General features: G+C 42.0%; 1 protein-coding gene across 2 annotated transcripts in view; it reads left to right on the forward strand.

Annotated features, from left to right (window-relative positions):
• ATP2C2 (ATPase secretory pathway Ca2+ transporting 2) overlaps positions 1-19,338 on the forward strand; it is a 565,565-nt gene that overhangs the window by 535,750 nt on the left and 10,477 nt on the right. Inside the window, exon 26 of one of the 2 annotated variants that reach the window (XM_069636233.1) lies at positions 17,916-18,154. In XM_069636233.1, the coding sequence (XP_069492334.1) occupies positions 17,916-18,002 (87 nt within the window). In that variant the 3' untranslated portion in view covers positions 18,003-18,154. Of the gene's footprint in view, positions 1-17,915; positions 18,155-19,139; positions 19,282-19,338 lie in introns of those variants that run through there. The other variant, XM_069636231.1, reaches the window with a different exon arrangement.

Consider the following 19,338-nt stretch of genomic DNA (forward strand, 5'->3'; position numbering starts at 1 on the left):
GAAGGGATGCAGAGGAGATGAGAAGATTAGATGGTGATGAGGCTAGAGTGAAGAGGGAGACATGAAGAGAACCTGGCAGATGTGAAGGCAGAAGAACATCAGGAGGGAGAGGAAGTAAAATGAGAAAAACCTCTCGGACAATGGAACAGGAAGGGGGCCCGACATCCACTGCTGGATCAGTTTGCATCCTAGGAGAACAAGAAATGCTCTCTTCATGCTTTGTAGAGGGGGTTGGCAGATCAACTATGTGAGGGATCCACCATTTCTTGATTGGGTGGGATCAGACGCACTACACATTTCCCCATTTTCCTAATTGCGAAAGTGATTCACATACTCCAACACAGCAGAGCCTGCCACTATATTCTGTTGGCCCAACATATTTTGGTTCTGAAATCCGCTACAGCTTCAGTCATCACTCTCATACTCTTCCTCTATCTCATAACCTTCTTACTCTTCACCTCCCCCCTCAATAAATGTCCTTCACAGCAACGTCCCGAAGACTTGGCATAGGTGTAACCTGGGTTTCTGCACACAATGTTCAGAACTTGAAGACCGCAAATGATTGGTCTGTCAGGTTAAGTGGATGAGTTTCTACCATTCAGGTCTTTCTTGGCTATTAAACCCACTTAAGGGTTTTCTGGACTATCCAGTGTCTTTTATAACTGCATTGGCAGCTTCAGGAATTTAACTGGAATAGTTCAAACCTCCCTCTGAGTGATTGGGGCCTACCTGAACTCGGAATGTGCCAAGTTTTCTCTCTAACCCGGGTGTTAATAAACCACCTCAATGGCCTCTGCTGGTTTCACCCTTCACATCTGTCCACCACACCTTTCCCCGGGATTTGAAGCAGCGTTCTAATATCTCTCATGTTCAGACCTTTAAAGCAATGGCATCTGGAGGATTACAATATGTGACTTGAGCACTGCATGGTTGTGGTCGTCACAACGACCTGTATAGTTGTTGTGGCTCAGGTTCGGTGGGCAGAGGAATCCAAACTTCTCCTTGACTAAGATTAAGTGAATCTGCATAACCACCACCCCTTTCTACCACTTGGATCAAAAGCGTTTTCTACTAGTGTTTTATCCCAATCATGTCTCTGATGCGGACATGTTCTTACACAATTTGGAGTGGTGAAATGTGATGTATAAACCACAAAGGAAATGAGTGTGCTTCGAAATCTCCCCCTAACTATGGAGGAAAGGGGAGAGCGCTTGGGAGAAGAAAGTTACTCACTCTTCTGTATGGTATGACTGGTCCCCAGACCTTTTCCCTCCTATAACCCCACCTCCACCTTCCTGCTAAGAAGGGTCTAGTTGCTACAAAAATTACTGGTGGTTGGGGGATATCCCGGCCAATGGCTGTCCGGTGCAGGAACGTGTTGAGCATTCGCACAGTGTAATTTTGATTCATTCTGTGGTCCTGTCCCATAAAGGTAGAACATCCCATACATTTGGAAGAAAGGGGACTATGGACTAGCAGTATAGTAGTCACTACCTTAAGTTATGTTTTCTTTTTAATATTATCCATTTCAACAGTACTCCTTTTATCGCCCTGAGGAAGATGAATGGCTGAGTCAACCACATCCAAGAGGTCACTAATTGGAACCCAACAGGACTGCTCTCTCAGATTTGAGCATTTCATCCCCATTTGATGTTACCAACTCTATTAATTCTTTCTTTGCCCTACAAAGGATGAAGGGTAAATCGTGCATGCCTGCAAGTAACGGACTCTTTACAGCTCTATGACCCTTTCAGATATTCCGGACTGTCATGAAAACACCATGAGTAATACTGTCCACCCCATGATACTCATTTAAGTGCCCCCATGAGGATGATGGGCTGAATCAGGCCCACCTTGTTACCCTAAGCCCTGTGTCCTTTCCGAGGCACTTGTTCAATGATATTGCCCTATTTAATGTGACCCACTTTAATGGTGCTCATGGCATCACTCATTACTAAATAGATGGGAAGTGGGTGTAGGGTGAACAGCAAGAGATTGCCCGTGTTTCCCTCCCTCGGCACACTGCCGATTTAAGTATGTATGTAGTGTGTGTTTGTGTGTGTCTGAGGTTTGTAGAGTGTCAGCTCCTCTTTGCCAGCTCTGCTCTTTATCTCCCCGCTTACAGAATTATTTGGCCATGAAGTTGGCTGCATACGGGCATTTCTTGCAGTGAAAAGTGTATGGAAGTCTGGTGTTCAGGAGAGACTGGTGAAACCTCTTCCTTGCCTCATTTATTAACTATGCATGAGGAGAACTCTACAACAGAAGCCCTACTATTACTCCACTAGCCTCAATTCGGACTGGCCAAAAGCCAGACCACGTTCCTACGCTCACTGATAATAGACCAATTTAGTTTCAAGGGAATTAGGCATTTGCCAAGCCTGACATTTTGCCGTTTCTCAATATCACAACTTCTATAAATTACAATTGTCTGCAAATCACCACAAGAGCATGAATATTTGACTGCATAACATGTAAGCCTTTACCCTATCTATACAAAAGAAAAATGAGATAAGCAAAGTTCTTCATGACAGTGTACTACGATGGAGTACCACTGAAAAATCACTTGGTGAATAAGTGTTTATTAAGTAAGAAGCTGCCGGACAGCTGCAATTAACCCATTATCTTTCAGATAGATCTATATTTAAGCATACAACCTGGTTCTAAATCCTCTTACTGTGAACACAATTAAGATAAAGAGCAGCTGAATGGCTGAAAATGCATTTTCTTTGAGAGACCTGCTTTTACAAGCACAAAATGAGTTTTAAATCACATTAGTGTGGCATGAATTTAGACAACACATAGCTTGTGGTATTGGTGTCTATGTATCCCTCTCCAAATGCCATCTCATTCGAGGACAGCAGATGCACTGAATAATTTAGCATATACTCGGTCCTTTTGAGCAATCAAAGTTCATATTCATATTGCTCATTACTTTGAGCTGTTAGATGGTGCTTGCAGATAGAGAGAAATGACATATGAGGAGGAACACAAAGCCTGTAGGTGTTTGGTTATTTGCCCACCCTTTGCACTTTCCCCCTTTTTCCCTTCCCCATGCACTTGCGCGTTCTCAATGTCACTGGGCCTAGTAAGATTGTTATTCTCCCTGTTTCCCCTCAATTTGCCTGGTCGCGCTCTGAAACACCTATGTACGAGCGCAATATAAATAAAATATCATATCATACCCATTGACTGCCCAGGGCCATGCTAATCCCTACTGCCATTCCCATCCAGGTTCTGCCCTTACCCGCCCAAACCACCCCTTTATGGGAATCTTTGATCTCGCTTTAAGCAAGCCTTACCATCAAACTTTGTGTTTGACGTGCCTGCCAGTGTTTTTTCAAAGCGGTCTTCTGAGAGTGAGACTTAATTGGGGGTGTAAACCAGCTACTGGTGTAGTAAGGGTCTTGACCAGGTCTGCCTTCAGCCACTCGATTTATAAGCACTGAGTGTCCTTCACTGAAGTCCTGTAAAAAACAAGCACTGGCAAAGCCAACAGTTTTGGCTTGTATATACATATTAGGGATTTGCCATGCCTACACAAAATACCAACTGTTGGCATTGCCAATGCTTGTTTTACTTCTGTAGTTAAGTTTACATTCAAGCAGAATGAAATTTGTAAATTCAATCCACATTCAAAATGTTTGATCTTGTAGTGAATGGGAAAATTTGTAACTCGCCTGAGATATTAAAAAACGAACATAAAAACAAAGGTTGGGTGCATTTTGTATTAGCGGCGGATCTTGTGGGTATTTGGGGTGTCTCAGTCCTTTCTTTCTTGAATGTTCAGGTTTTTCAATGTGATAAATGTGCGCACTGAATCAAAGCTTCCCCTGATTTCATTTTCCCAGCAACCTGTGAACATAGGCAATCTTAAAGGGGTAGTTTGGTCGGAAATGTTATTGGCCCAATCAATCAGGCATGTATTTTAGATCAGACATCTATCGGTCTTAAAAAAATAAAATGTCAGTGCAATTTACCCAAGTTTTTATCACTTTTACACATGCGAAAACGACGGGTCGGGTACCGCACAATGCACATCTCATATCAACGTACTCTGCGCAATCTATTGACGTGTCTCCATGGAAGTGCGAAGACGCCTCATTCCATGACAAGTGTAAACAAACCCTTTCTGATCACACAACTTTGGTGTTTCTTATTCCTTCATGTCGGTGTATTTCATTTTGAACTTCCCTGACTTGTTTCTGCTCTGTTCATCTATCTGCCAAGTACGACACACTGAGAACCGGTACTTGTACTGCCTAGCATGAATTGACTCGGTAGTCACCTTTCATTTCTTATATTATGGACAAATGTCTTTACCAAAGCATATTTAAACATGTGTCTGTGCAAACTTTTAAAGTTTGAGACTATTAATTGTGTCTTTTCACGATGTGTTTTTGTAACATGGCTGTTTATTCCCTTGTCTTTCTTTAACATTCAGTATTAATGGGAAACCCCTTTTCTTTACTGTATACAAACAAAAACGTTTTTATTTACCTCACTGTTGATTCTGTGCTTCTTCACTATTCAGGGACTGTGGCAACAATGCAGCCCTACCTGTACAAGCTTGAATATTCAGAAGAGAAAATCCTTGAAAGATCAAGTCGAGACGATGTGGAATCAGATGAAAGTCGTGAGGATAATTCACTGGAGTCTGGACCCAATCGCATGGAACACATTTCTACTGTACCTGCCATTGTTGTGAGTTGATGCCTACTCTGGTCGAGAACTGCTGTTGCAGGGAAAACTCCTGCTGATTGGTCTACTTTGCCAAAGAAGACACACCGCTGCTATGCATTACCAACCTGCATGACATCAGGGCCACCTGTCTTGCAAGATCTTTGTTGCATATGATGATGGTCCTTCTGCATGAACGTCAAGCTACAGTTCGTCCTCAAGAAAATTCACTTTATATATGTTGTGTGTTTGACAACCGAGACAGCTAACATAATATGTTTTTCGCCTATATCAATATAACTTATATTACTGGATCACTGGCGAAATAACTTTTCTGTAATTTAAATAAATTACTCATTCTAATCTGAAACCAAAGTGTTCATCTTTATATTCATCATCTAAACAATTGTTTTTTTTTTAACCTGGAAGTATCTCCCAAACTGTTTTTGCTGGAATGTGCGTTCACATTTCTAATTGATCCCTACTTGAAATCACAAGTACTGTCACTACTTTGCAGAAAAAGGGTACTTTTTAAAGCATAACAATGCCTTACATTTTACAAGGTAGTGCATACAAAAAAAATTCAATTATTCGGTTCATTCAAGTCGTTTCACGTTCAACGAGTAATACCTGCCTGTGTGGTTCGAGCCATTCGTGATGAATTCCCCAGTAACGACTGACAATACCGTGGATTTCTACGGACAGTGCCTCGACCGCAGCAGTATAATTTTTAGTGTCGTTGCCATCCACTTTACTAAACTAAATAAAAAATAAAAAAGTGTTAATCTGAACAGTTGTTAGAAATCTTTTGTGAGTCCACAACACGTCCAAACATCTAAGAGTATCGTAGAGATTGGTGTGCTTTAACAAGTTTACTGGCCCATCGCACTCACCTCATCCACATCCATCCACCTCCGTTATCAATGACAGTTCCATCTGTGGGTGTGCTTTCGCAAGGGAGCTGGGAGGATGGGAACACTAAAGGTGCTGAATACCATGTACACCAGAAAGGGTTCTTTTGCATGGGCACCCATATCCATATGCCCACGCCAGACCTGGTGTCTCTAGACTGCCCTTTGAAGACCCAGTCCCTGCAATTAACACATGTTGTGTCCTTTGACTGTGCTCCAGGCCTATTGCGCTCATCCACATCCATCCCCTCTCCGCTATCAATGACAGTTTGCAGCTGCAGGCGTGCAATCACAGGGGGGCTGCACTGGCGGGATTGAGAAGGTCCAACATTGTCATAGAAGCCTGGTGTCTGTGAACAAACACATCAGACATTCACATACACACCTACTTTTTTAATCCTTTATAAACACTGTGGGAGTTAAACAAAACATCTGCGAGATCGACAATGGATATAGCCAGCTCTCCACTTTTTATCTTGCTTGCTGAGTAGGCTCATCTGTTCCTCTAAATAACAGTAAGTCAACATTTACTATTGTTTTCTGTAGTATTAACGTTCTCTGCTAGGCCCCTTTCTATTGTTTTATACTCAATGTACAAGTCTGTAACATTTTCAACCGTCATACGCATCTGTAATTAGCACATAACATTACATTGATTCCAAATGTAATCTTTCGTAGTGCATGTTTTCAATGCATGTTTGCTTTGGGTGCCATTTATTTTATATAAAGTACATTTGTTTTTATTATCAAAGAAACATGATACTTGATTTACTCACTGATACTTTTTAATAGTAATATTTATTTATATTTAACAGATAATAGGCACAATCGAACCATGCCCTCTTGTATCATTTTGGGTTTCATTAATAATAGCCATCCTAAAGGTCAGAGTACAGTCCTGCATGTATATCCAAAGGATTTAATTTTAATAAGAAAATGGCTCTTTAGCTGTGGATTTCCAGTATTTGAAATTGAAAGAAGAGTCCAAGGATGTCTTGAATGACATGAGGGGCAATCGATTCCGCATCTGCAGCTTGCACTTCTCAGAATATATGTACGAACAGTCGCAGTACACCAAAAAGTGTAGCCCCAGACTCCTTTGCTAATTACTTTCCAATGAGTTTCCAACTGAATTTCAGCACACGCTGACCCAGGTAAGTATTGGATGCTGACTTTTTAGATGTATTTTAACATTGTCTAAATTTGCCTGTATAATATGTCTTAGAAATGACCACTCAATTTATTGAAATAGTATGTGAACAGGTAACATAATGAATGGTTTTCAGTTTTGGGGGAATATTTCCATTGATATTTTATTACACAAGGTTCCTTTGTGACATGATGCATTGTGGTTTGTACATTTTGAACTTTACATTACTTGTGTATTCCTACTTTAGAGATACTCAAATAGTTCAGTGCAATGGGAGCCTCTCCAAACACACACTCGCATCGCGTCCTTTAAAATTAGATTTATTTTTAATTACCATGTCTGTCTTTATCGCCTTGATGGAATTATGGACCGTTACCATCGAGAACACCACAGACACGTCCAACATCCTAATGGTAAGGTAAAGCAACTTGCACACAAACCTTTTTTTACCATTTTTGATGTGGTCTAAATTATAATACCAACAAATATATGCATCAAATAATGGACCGTGATGCTACATCGACCACTATTCCGGAGTCAACAGCAACCTAACTCGCCTTGCAAGTAATTTTTTAAAAATATTCCTTCAGATGCACTACACAAAATATGTATTTGTTCAATTTCGACTTAAAACATATTGATTATTGTTATGTATAATATTAGCTTTTGATACAAACTGGCATTTAGGCTTGTTTGTCAATATCAACCATTTTATGTTTACATTTTAGATAACTTTTTGTTGCTAATTTGCAATACTATCAGCAAATTGCAAAGCATTAGATAAACAAGATCAATTAGATCGGAATCAGTGAAAACACTGGGAGTTTACCTGGACTCCAACCTATCCATGACTAGGCAAGTTATTGCAATCGCCTCCTCTGCAGCATACCATGCGAAGCTCATCAATGCAGCTAGACCATTCCTCTCCAAGGAGAACTGCACCAACATAGCAAGAGCTATCACCGGCTCAAGGCTAGACTATTGCAATGTGCTCTTCTTGGGGACATCTGCTAAAACCTTGAAAAATTGCAAGTCATCCAGAACAGCGCACTATGTGCAGCTCTAGGCATCCCCAAAAGGGAACATATCACTGCCGCCAGGAAACAAGTCCACTGGCTCCCAATAAAATAACGGGTAATATTCAGAACCTTGGCACTGACCCACAAGTGCATCCACCTGACTGCACCTGCCTACCTATCACAAAGGATTCACCCCTCTACCTCCTTATGACTGACTAGAATGCCATACTCAAACATGCACACTGTGCCTTTGGTAACAAGAGTTGGAGCAGGTGGTACTACCTTCCTGAACCTAGCATCCCCAGTGTAATTCCATACCACCACCACTACGAGCTGAAGAATCACACATGGCATTCTGAAAGGCTATGAAAACCATACTCTTTGCTTGACCAACCCCTGTACTAACCACACATGACTGCATGCTGTAAAATTATGTATCCTGCAAAATGTATATATAACCTGTGCTCAAATTGTATAAATGTAGAACATGTAAATGTATATCCTACCTGCACTTCCATGTAACTAAGTTCCCTTCAAGTAACAGCGCCACAATGCCCAAGGGCTGTGTGTGTCCTACACAAATGTAAAAAATAAATAAATAACCTTAATGTGTATATTGCAGAAACACGTGCAGCAATGAAAGTAATCCTTCAGAAAAATGTACTTTGCTACTGAATAACATAGACCCTTTCACTATGTGAAAGGTGCATGTTTTTATTAGAGGGGCAGGAAGGCCATTAGCTGCTAAGTGAAAAATTGAATCGGTGAAACAAAATAACATTACAACACCTTAAATGGGCCACAAGTTAATCAATGTGTTTTACAGGATGATCTAGCACCAACTGCCTGTGACATCCCTGTAGGTTATCAGGTACAGTTTTCAAACAGGTCTTTTTAAAATGTTACATGTAGACTGTGTTAGACTGTATGTCAAAACTAATTTAAAAATGTTACTCAGACGATTAAACATATCTTTTTACATAGTTTAACTGATATTGTAAGGTGAACAATCATTAAAGCGACTTTCTCAAGATGTATTTTGTTAGATCAAAGATTTTAACATTAAATTGTTTCACAATTTTATCAATGTTCTTTGAATTTGTTGTGTACAAGGAACGTACTATTGAATCGGTTGAAATTGACGAGACACACGGACAAGAGGTATGCATAAAATATTGTAAAATATCAGTTATCCATTTTAACTGTGATGTAAAGTTTAATATGCTTTGATCTTTTCCATAGTGACATTTTGTTATATTTATATTTGATTATATAGTGGAAGAGCACATTTCAAGGTTTATACAATTTCAAAATGCTATTTTTCAGCTTGGTCTGGTGGTTAACAAATCCAATTTGTCTGTTTCAAGAAGAATTCAGAAAACAAGGGTTTTCTTTTTAACAAAATAAGTTGTTTATCAGTTATTTCATTGATATTACATTTTCTTGTAATTCATATATTCTATGTGTGTGCTATAAATGAAAAAAAAATTCTCTTCGATAAGAGGCATAGGAACAAGAGGAGCATAAAGACTCGGACAACTACACAAACTAATGATGCCGCTTGCAAAACCGTTGTCACTTGTGAGCAGCTACATTTTGAGGCTAAGCATGGTCCTCGCAAGATTCTGAGTCGTGAAGCTGATGTCCAGTGGCCAGAATTTGAATTGAATGTCAGCAGTGATCCATGGAAAGTAACCCTGGATCATTGTTACAGCACACAACGTCACCCAGAAGAAACCAACAACACAGAAGATGTTCCAGAATTGCTTGCAATACCGCTCACACAATCCACACCCTCTAAAAAAATGCTAAGAAACCGACAATGTTCCCTGTTTCCACAATAAATATGGACAAATTGGAAATATCACACACTTAAATAACTGAAGCATCTGCGCTACTGATTGGCGATTGTGCTTGTGTTGTGGACTTATCCACCATCAAGGAATTGCAAACTACCATACTTCTGGACGTTTTGCTATTAAAGGAACCAAAATGCACTGTATTTGACTGCTGCCTGATTGAGATTATGAAAATTATTAACTGTGATCATAAATTGCATAGGAGGATTTGTGGAGAGCCATTGGTGAAGTTTACTCGTGTAGTCAAAGGCACAAACCTAAAGATCAAGGGTAGCTGTGTACACCACCATAACTCCTTTTCATGGTCTGCTCAACCTATACTTGGAAAAGTGCTTGCTGGAAATGTACTTTGTTCATCTACTTTGTTGTTTAGCAGATCAACGTACAGTAACATTTTTCAAGTTTTTCTACCTTTTTGGGACTCAAGTTCCTTTAAAAAATGCAGTACTAAAAATATCAGAAGGATTTCTTGTTACACACTTTTAGCCAGGCATTGACACTGAAACAGATGTCAATGGACAATACTCTTTCTGGCAAAAGACCCCTGCTTGCTGGTGATGGACAACGTGACAGTCCAGGTTTTTCTGCTAAATACTGCACTTATCACTTCCAAGACATGGAAACCAAAAAAATAGTGAGCTCAGTCGCCATGCAAGTATCTGACTGTACATCTTGTGTTGCCATTAAAAATATGGTTTCCTTAAATCCACTCAACTTCTGCAATCCAGAGGAATGCAAATAGACCTGGTAGCCACTGTGAGAAATCTGAAGGTGTCTCAATAACTAGTCCCCAGGGATCTGTCATCCAGGTGGCAAGGACACGGCCACCGCTATTGGATCCAGTTCCTGGGTGTGGACCAGTGCGGGAGAATTATCTGGATTGGGATCCTTGGGGAGTGGAAGTGGGACACCGATGGGTGAGGTGCAGTACCCCCTTCCGTATAACAATTCTTCCCCATTCTACCCTGTAGGATATTCAAAAGTTCTACCCCCCACCCCTCTTTTCCGCCATGAACACTTTTTCACACCATGGAAAACAGACCAACACCAAAGCCATTTACCCGACATGTCCCAACACATGGGTCAGGCAGAGTCAGGCAATTGATAATAACCACACACGCTTGACGGCCCTTTCCCTTCCCCACAGGGATAAAAGGTCGAGCACGAGAGCACACTATGAGCAAGGCAACACGCACAAGGAGATGGCAGTTCCAGGATGGCAATTCAAGTGGAGGGGAAAGGCAATGAGACCATAGAGGACGATAAGGAGGGAAGTGCCCTTGACCGTTTCGAACCAGGCTTGTGAAACCTCTGTGAAAGTAATCGTAAGACCGGAAACTACAGCTGGCGTGTGGTGACAGATACCAATGGTGCACAAGGCCCTCCTACACTTATAGTCAAGGCAGAGAGAGGCACTTGCTACAGTGGTACCGTCCTTGACTCCCGAGACAAGAACTGCCAGGAGTTCAACCCAGCCGGTGAGTCGGAGAGAGACCCGATAGTGGACCGAGCTGTGTTGAGCAAAAGATGCAAATGGCAACCTGATAATGGATGAAATAACTTTTGAACAAACCACTGGCGTGTCACTGAACTGCTGTGAAACAGGGATGACCGCTGCAGAGTGGTCTGGTGCCATGGGACGCTTATTGTAAAGACGCTGCCCAATACACTTTTTGTTAAAACTAGAGATACCAGAAGGCCATAGGAGATCCTATCGTAAGAGGATAAAGTGGTCATATTAGGCTCAAGTAAAAACCCATTGTACAGCCTCCAAAAGGAAAGCCTGACTGGGGCTATATAATCCGGACTTCAATAAAGTATATAAAAAGCAAAGGCAAATGTTAACCAGACTGAGGGATGCCTGCGAATTGGCGTGAACGGTACGCACCCATGAACATTGTGTTGGACAGTGTGAACCCAGTTGAGCGAAGCCCACTGGGATAGATTGTTTAAAAAGACATTACGACTCCTGAATACTACAGGTGAAAGTATTAAGAGTAAAGAAGCTGTAGTGAACCTGAAGGAGGGATGCTAACAGTTAAGGCGGATCGGAGCCCAGTTGAAGGGGAATCCCGGGATGAAGAGCTATCACCCATTGTAAAAGGTTGCGAAGATGGACTTTTTGTTTTTGTTATTTTGATACATCAGGCTCTCTGGGCAAGAGACTTTGTATAAAGAGACTTGACCACCGAAGATCCTGATATCGCTGAGAAGAATACTAGCACTGTGCTGGAAAAGGCCAGTTGTGTGTTGTGCTCCAGAGGTCTGCCTTGTCCCATGCTAAAAACATGGGGAAGGAAGACCTCTCCATACCATCCTGACTTATCCTTTTGTGAACACTTCTTTCTTTTCTTGTGAACACTATCCTATACTAATGTTTGTAACTTAGCGATAAGGACTGGCAATAGGTTTTTTAGTATAGGCCCTTTTTATTTGACAAGATGCCACTAGGACTGCATTATTATTATTTTGATGGTTGAAGCGTGTTCCAATCTTAGTTTTAGATTTAGATTAGGTGCATTTCTCACCCATTTATACAGTTTATTAAACACCCTTTAACTGTGATCACTTGTGTCTCTCTTTACTGTTGCCACCATGAGTTTCTTACATTGCACGCAACGTGAATGTTGGAAGTGAACAAGCAAAAACTGCAAGAATTTTTGAAATGCCTCATTACAACAAGGAGTTTACCAAAAGAAGCAAACAGTGGGTGGCAAAGCCAATCTTCTGGCAGCTGGATTTAGAATTTGTGAAGGTTCTGACATTGAATGTGCTGGCCATGCAAACAAATGGAATTGATCCAGATTTTGTTTCCAGGGCCCAGTCTATGCCACGGAACATTGCAAAAGAGGTTGAACTTGTTGAAAGGTTGACTTCAAGATTTAAATGATGTGTGTCTCTATTCACAATGTTCAACAAAGCCAGTTTCAAGTTTTTACACAATATTTGGAAACTGTTTTTATTGTACAATAAATGGAATAGTATGTCACTTGAGATGTAATTGTTAAATAATGTGTTTTTAATTAATTACTGATTGTGAAGTAATGGCTCTAGATAGGCCTTATAAATTCAATTTTGTATTTATTGCCATCAATATAATTGATTTATATTGCAACAATGAATATCAGTCTGATTATTTCAAGTATGTGACTCAAATCAAATGTTTAAGAGACTGGTAAGCTTAAAACAAATAGTTACCGGGAGCTACTTATGGCTCTACAGGCCAACTAATGTAATGCTATAAACTAGCTCCTTGTTCCATAGTTGTAGCTCCTATTGACCAGTTACTGCTGGATACCCAAGCATTGCTTGTAAATCCTGCTTATCCTATCCTAATTTCGAGCCCTGTTTTGTAATGGACTCACAATAGTTGAAGAATCTAAGCAGAACATTGAATCAGCAGACATACAGAAATTCAATGTCCCCAGAGCTCTAGTCCTCACCAGGTTGGACTACTGCAATAGCCTTTTCCTCAATCTACCTAAAGCTTACCTTTGCCCCCTTCAACTAATCCAGAAAAGGACTGCAAGATTTATCCTTGGCCTCAAGCCAAGGGACTGCATCTCTCAAGCCCAAAAATATCTCCACTGGCTCCAGGTGGTCTGCAAGGATCAAGTTCAAGACACTCTGCATTATCCAGAAGGCTTTCTGGAACCCCACTACATCAGACTCTTTCCCTAAATACCTCCCACTCAGAGACCTTCGGTCATCTAGCTGCAATTCTCTGCAGATCAGATGTTATTCCAAGCAGAGAGTGTGGGGGTAGATCTTTTTCCTTGGCAGGAACATCCCTCTGTAACAGGCTCCCTGTCCCTCTCTGGCTTTATTTGATTTATTTATTGTATTTATTGTGCATTTGTAAGGTGCTTATACAACAAGTAAATTGTTTCAAAGCACCCAAAGGACAACAGTGAGGGGATATTGGAATGAAGAACAAATACAACAAGGAAAGATAGAAACTGAGCTACTAAACCTTGTGAGCATTCAGAACGTGCAAGTGCAGAGCGAGAAGGGATGATGGAGTAGGGGGTAAGTGCTAGGTGTATCAAGAGGGGAGTGCTAGGGAGTGAGCAGCTGTAAGTGCCTAGGTGGAGTGGTCAGCCACCAATAAATGAGTAAGTTCAAGCCTGCGGTGACAAAGGCCAGTGTGTGCCAAAACGAAGTGCTGGGAGGTGTGGAGGGTGTAGGCGATTGGTTGTGAATGGCCAGGACCGGGGAGGGCACATAAGGGCTCTGGTCACCAATCTCAGCAACTCTGGGATTTATCAGAGGAGGGAGGAAGGGAATGAGAAGATGAAAAGGCAAGTCTTAAGGAGCTTCTGAAATTTGAAGAGATCCGGCTCAAAACAAAGAGGAAGGGGGAGGCTATTCCATAGGAGGGAGCCTGCTGAGGAAAAAATCAGCCACCAGCTCACTGTTTAGTGAAGTGCTTAATACACAGGTGCCCAAGGAACTTAAAGATCTGGAGGGAGAGGATTTAGTGTAAGTTGCAGATAGTGTGGTCCCTAGCCCCTGACAGCCTTGTGGATGATGCAGACGATTCAAATTTGATCCTTGCAGCAACCGGCAGCCAGTGTAGAGTTTTTAGGGCTGGAGAGATGTGGTCCCTGGGATTGAGGCCAAGGATAAGCTTAGCAGCCCTATTCTGGATTTGCTGGAGGGGTCGTTGAGAATAAGAGGGCAGATTAAGGAAAAGGCTATTGCAGTAGTCTAGCCTAGAGAGAACCAGAGATCTGGAGAGATTGAGTTTCTCAGGAAAGTGAGGAAAGGAAGAATTCCTTTGAGGAGGTGGAGTTGAAAGTGGGATTTATTGGCAAGGTCCTGAATGTGAGGGATGAAGGAAAGGGAGGAATCGAAGATGACTCCAAGGTTTGTGGCTTCAGATGAAGGATAAGGGAGAGAACCCATAGAAGATGGCCCGAGTGAGGGACAGAAAGAGGCAGCAGGATTCCTGATAGGACGTCATTGGAAGTACACCAGGACTGGATGGCAGATAGGCAGTCAGGAATGATGGATGAAGTAAGAAGAGGATCAGAGGGAAGTTTGAAGAAGAGTTGTGTGTCATATGCACAACACTGGAAGTCTGGGGAGAAGGTGGGAATTAGGTGTGCAAGCTGAGAAAGGTAGTGAAACAGCCAGGGAGTGAGGTTGGAGTGCTTGGGGATGCTGCAGGTGGAGATAGAGGTGGGGGAGGAGAAAGAACCCAGAATAACCTGGGGCAGATGGTTACTGAAAAAGGTCAGCCAGTCTAGTGCCCGCACCGAGATAACTAGGGTATTGTGGAGTCCTTTTATGAGGATGGAGTGGTTGACCGTATCAAATGCAGAGGAGAGATCAAGTAGAATGAGAACCGCTGGAGAGTTCGAATCAAGAGATGCAAGCAGTTCCTCACAGGTGTTCAGAAGAGCAGTTTCTGTGCCTCTGGATATTCAGAATCCAGGTTGATGGTTGTGGAGGCAACCAACGAGTTCAGTGTGCTGGGTCCAGCTTCTCCAGGAGTTTCCCAAGGAAGGGGGGGATGGATATGGGGCAGTAGTTGGCTGGACAATTCAGGATGTGGCACACATGGGAGTGCTTGAGGGAGGAGAGGAAAGATAGATTAGCAAAATAGTGGTTCCAGAAAGCAGCAAGTGCAGGGGCAAGGGAGCCAACATTGTCCTTTATGGTTCTGGAGGAGCAGGGGGAAACCTGTTTGTAGGAGACCTTCATGGAGCAGACAACTCTGGTGGCCTCATCAGGTGTGGTGGGAGAGAAGGAGGAGAGAAAGGTAAAGCAAGGATGGGAGGCCATAGGAGCCAAGGGGGTGGGCTAAGGGGAGGGGGAGGGGGACGAAAGGGTGCTCAGGATGCCCTGAGTTTTGGCAGTGAAGTGTGTGGCCATTGCGTTGCAAAGGGCATGGGAGGGAAGCGATGAGGAGGAAACTGTGGAGGGCTTCTGCCTGATGTCCATAAATTCTGGAAGAGTCTGGAGACCAAACTTTTCTCTTCTTCATTCCCCCCATGCTAATGCCCCCCCACTGTTGCATTGACTGGCTGCCTCGTTCCTTCTGAGCTCTACAGGGCACCAGGCCCGCCTCACCCAGTATACCCCAGCACCCTGTCTTCCTGCCCCACCCCCCCCCCACAACCTGCACTTACTCTTCTGGGCCCCTTTCCCCTGACAAGCCTGTTGGGGTGTGCATCCCTACTGAGCTTGGTCGACCTCCATCCTTGCGCTTTGCATGTTGGTCACCTGGCCTCCCCTTAGCACTTGCCTAGCCCCATTGGCCCTCTTCTTCCCCTCCTCCTCCCCACTGCACTTGTATGCCGCCTCCTGCCCTGCACCTCCCTCCCAACATAGCATTTTCCCTTCTGTCCGACCTACACCTCCCCCCTGCCCATTCCCTCCCCCCCTGCATGTTCCTGCTCTTGCACAATCTGAATGACACAAGTCCTAGTAGGATCATTATTGGTTTTCTCTTTCCTGCCCCCCTCCTTTTTTTTGTCTTGTGGTGAATTGAAACACCATTTTTTGTATAGGCGTTTTACAAATAATCAATAAATAATTAGAATCAATCCAATAAATGAAGTCTAACCTCACTGCAAAGTAGGAATCATAAGTAGCTACCGATTGCAATAGAGCAAAGGTTTAAATGTTACAGTGTTACCCAATATTGAAATAACGAGAGAACGAATATGTATTGCCAATGTACACTATGAATATGCGCCTGTGGCCTTTGCACATTTACATCTTACTGTGGAGGCCCATGTGCAGGACAACAAGGCGTGCCTGCATCAATGCAGAAATCAATATGATTGCTGGAATAAATATACAGAGAAGCCAGTAAGCCTTTCAAAACTGCACTCATTCGAGGTATGCGGGAATTTTAGTGATCTAAACCTTTCTTTTTATTTTTATTTTTGGTCATTGCACATGCTGCCTTGGGTGCAACAATCGACCCAGCCTCGTGTGAAGTCACCCCTCCCCCCACTTCCCGGTCCCTCTGTGCCATCGCTATATATTACCTCCTGCTTTTCATTCATCTATATTCATGAATCTGTATTTCATGATGTAACCATCTCTGTGTCAAGTATGATTACTGAAATTAGTTTATATGATTTTAATCTGCACTGATGGTGGGAGCGAACAGCTACTTAGCTAACAGCAATACATACTTATTAGGTGTTGGGTACTAGGTGCATAGAGTACTGTTGAAATAGGTTGCATAGTCCCAACAGTGAAATTATTTAACCAATTGACATAATTGCCGAAGTTGTCGTATTGGGCTCAAAATGCAAAAGCCTGTTTTCCTGATGTGCTTTCGAACTCTGTTTATTCCAGAAAAGAAGTGGCCCACTTTGGCCCAAATAAACTGCCGCGCACCATTTTCTTTTTCTCTGGGATTGCCCTATTGAAGTATATGGAAATCCGAGCCGGCCTGCCCCTCACCTAGGGTCATCTTTGAAAGAATACATAAATGTTGTGGGACCAGGCACATTGATAGCATTGAAATGGAAGTACATATTTTCATATGTGGGATAATGCAAATATTTCGTTGTTTATCACAGCACAGCTTGTCATAAATATTTATTTTTGTGGCATGTGTTCCCTAAAAATAAACTCTCTCCGACACGCTGTGCACACTGGAGGAAGGGTAACATTGTTATTTGTCCTCAAATCCACTGCACTAACCATTTGAAGGACAAAATGTGTCGAATGTCCACAAAGAATTGATTGGATTCACTATATTGAAAACTTACATAGGAACATTACGTTTCTATTACTGAGATATGTCCTTGGAAGTAGTTGGTCATCCATCACATTGGGAGAATAGAAACATAAGAGACAATGTAAGCAAAGTTTGAAATAATATTTATGCAACTGAGACTGGCATGTGTGCTGTATGCTACATGATTAATGTGATGGGTGAATGTTCAATTTGACGCGAATAATAGACATTGTACATGTTAATTGTAACTTAAATTGATAGTTAACAAATATGTACTTTGTATATACAATTATAAATTTGGTACTGAAATATATTTTTGCATTCTCGATTTTACATATTTATATTATACCGATGTGTGCCTGTCATGGGTACAGTTTACCGGTCGACGGCTTCTTCAACTGTAATTAGACAATAATCATGAACAACGCATCTGTGATGACCATTATCTGGGACGATGGCCAGACACCAATCTTTCCTTTTGTGTTTGCAGCAATAAGGAGCAACATGGCAGCCTTTAGATTCTGAAAATGTGCTGATATGAAAGTGTTGCATTTGAAATTTAAACCACTAATTTCTTCTCTGTAATAGAACGCCATGTGTGTCGATCAGGAATCGATGAAGGAAGATGACAACTTTCTGCAAAGAATACAAAGCCTGGGATTCATCGATCGATGATTGGAATCGGCATTATAAGATCACTGTTCACAGTTAAACAAGAAATGAGAACCATGCAATGTTCGCTAGCTGTACAAAGTGACCCATGTTTTCGTGGGCTTAATGATCTCGTTTCACCGTTATGTCAAAATTAAAAGTACTTGTTACGCTCCCGATTATTGCCGGTTTCTTCCAAATAAACATTTTTAATCATTTTTGTGAAAAGAAACAAAGGATTTGCATCTGTTGTGGATGTGTGTGTTTGTTCCTGGTTCTGCGTTGGATAATGTTATGATTTTGGTGATTACAGGGTATGTTTGGCTATGCTGCCCACTAACATTAAAATAGGCAGAGCTCATCGTGAGCATCTAGTGATGTCAGCGTTAGGGGCGGGTGATCTGAATTAGTGCCACAAGGCCACTTGAACTTAGGGCGATGGATCAATGGATAAGATTAGCACAAGATGGCAGTACCCAACCCATCATTTTCACATGTGTTAAAGTGAGAAAAACTCAGGTAAATTGCATTGGAATTATTTTTTTAAGAATGATCAATGTATGTTCTAAAATACATGCCTCATCGATTGGGCCAATAACATTTCTGACCGAACTACCCCTTTAAGCCAAATGGAAACCCAGACTTGGCAGCACATGAGGTCCATCTGAAGTATTCTTTAACCGGGTGCCTAAGTTCAAAACTGAACTGATTGTAAAAAATGTCCTATTTTTTGATGGTTCAATGATGATTACATTTTTGTAAGTGGTTTCTTCAATTAGTCCCTGCTGGGCAACATGCTTTTCACTTCACCAGTCCAGGTGTCTAAATTACAGCCCAACTCGATTCAAACAGTGATTAAGGAGATGTTCTGGGTGTGACCTCAAGCCAGATGTATGTCAAAATGCTGTTGAGCCAAGTTGGTGAACAATACTCATGTTGTCTACTAGTGCAAACCGCACAAGATAAGTATTTTGGTTCCCTTCTAAGTGCTGCAATATGAATGTTAGACCTCAAAGATACGCTGCCTCTGTTATCTTTGCGTACACATTTTGCCAACCCTAATTGTTTCCTGCAATCAAATGAATGACTGTCCTTTGTGTGCCGTTATCCACTGGAATACCGCCTCTTAGTGATTGACCAAAATGATGCTTTGCTTTTCAGACCAAAAGCATATTTGAGATTGGCCTTTTCAGCAACCGTATGTTCCTGTACTCGGTGCTGGGGTCTATCCTGGGGCAGCTGGCTGTCATCTACATACCACCACTGCAGAAGGTCTTCCTCACTCAGAACCTGGGCGCTCTAGGTACGTGTACGGCAACAGTGGCTGCATGATTGATTAATATTGAAGTAGCCTGTGTGG

Source organism: Ambystoma mexicanum, chromosome 1q (assembly GCF_040938575.1).
Source record: "Ambystoma mexicanum isolate Mex_15411 chromosome 1q, UKY_AmexF1_1, whole genome shotgun sequence".
Lineage (NCBI taxonomy): Eukaryota > Metazoa > Chordata > Amphibia > Caudata > Ambystomatidae > Ambystoma > Ambystoma mexicanum.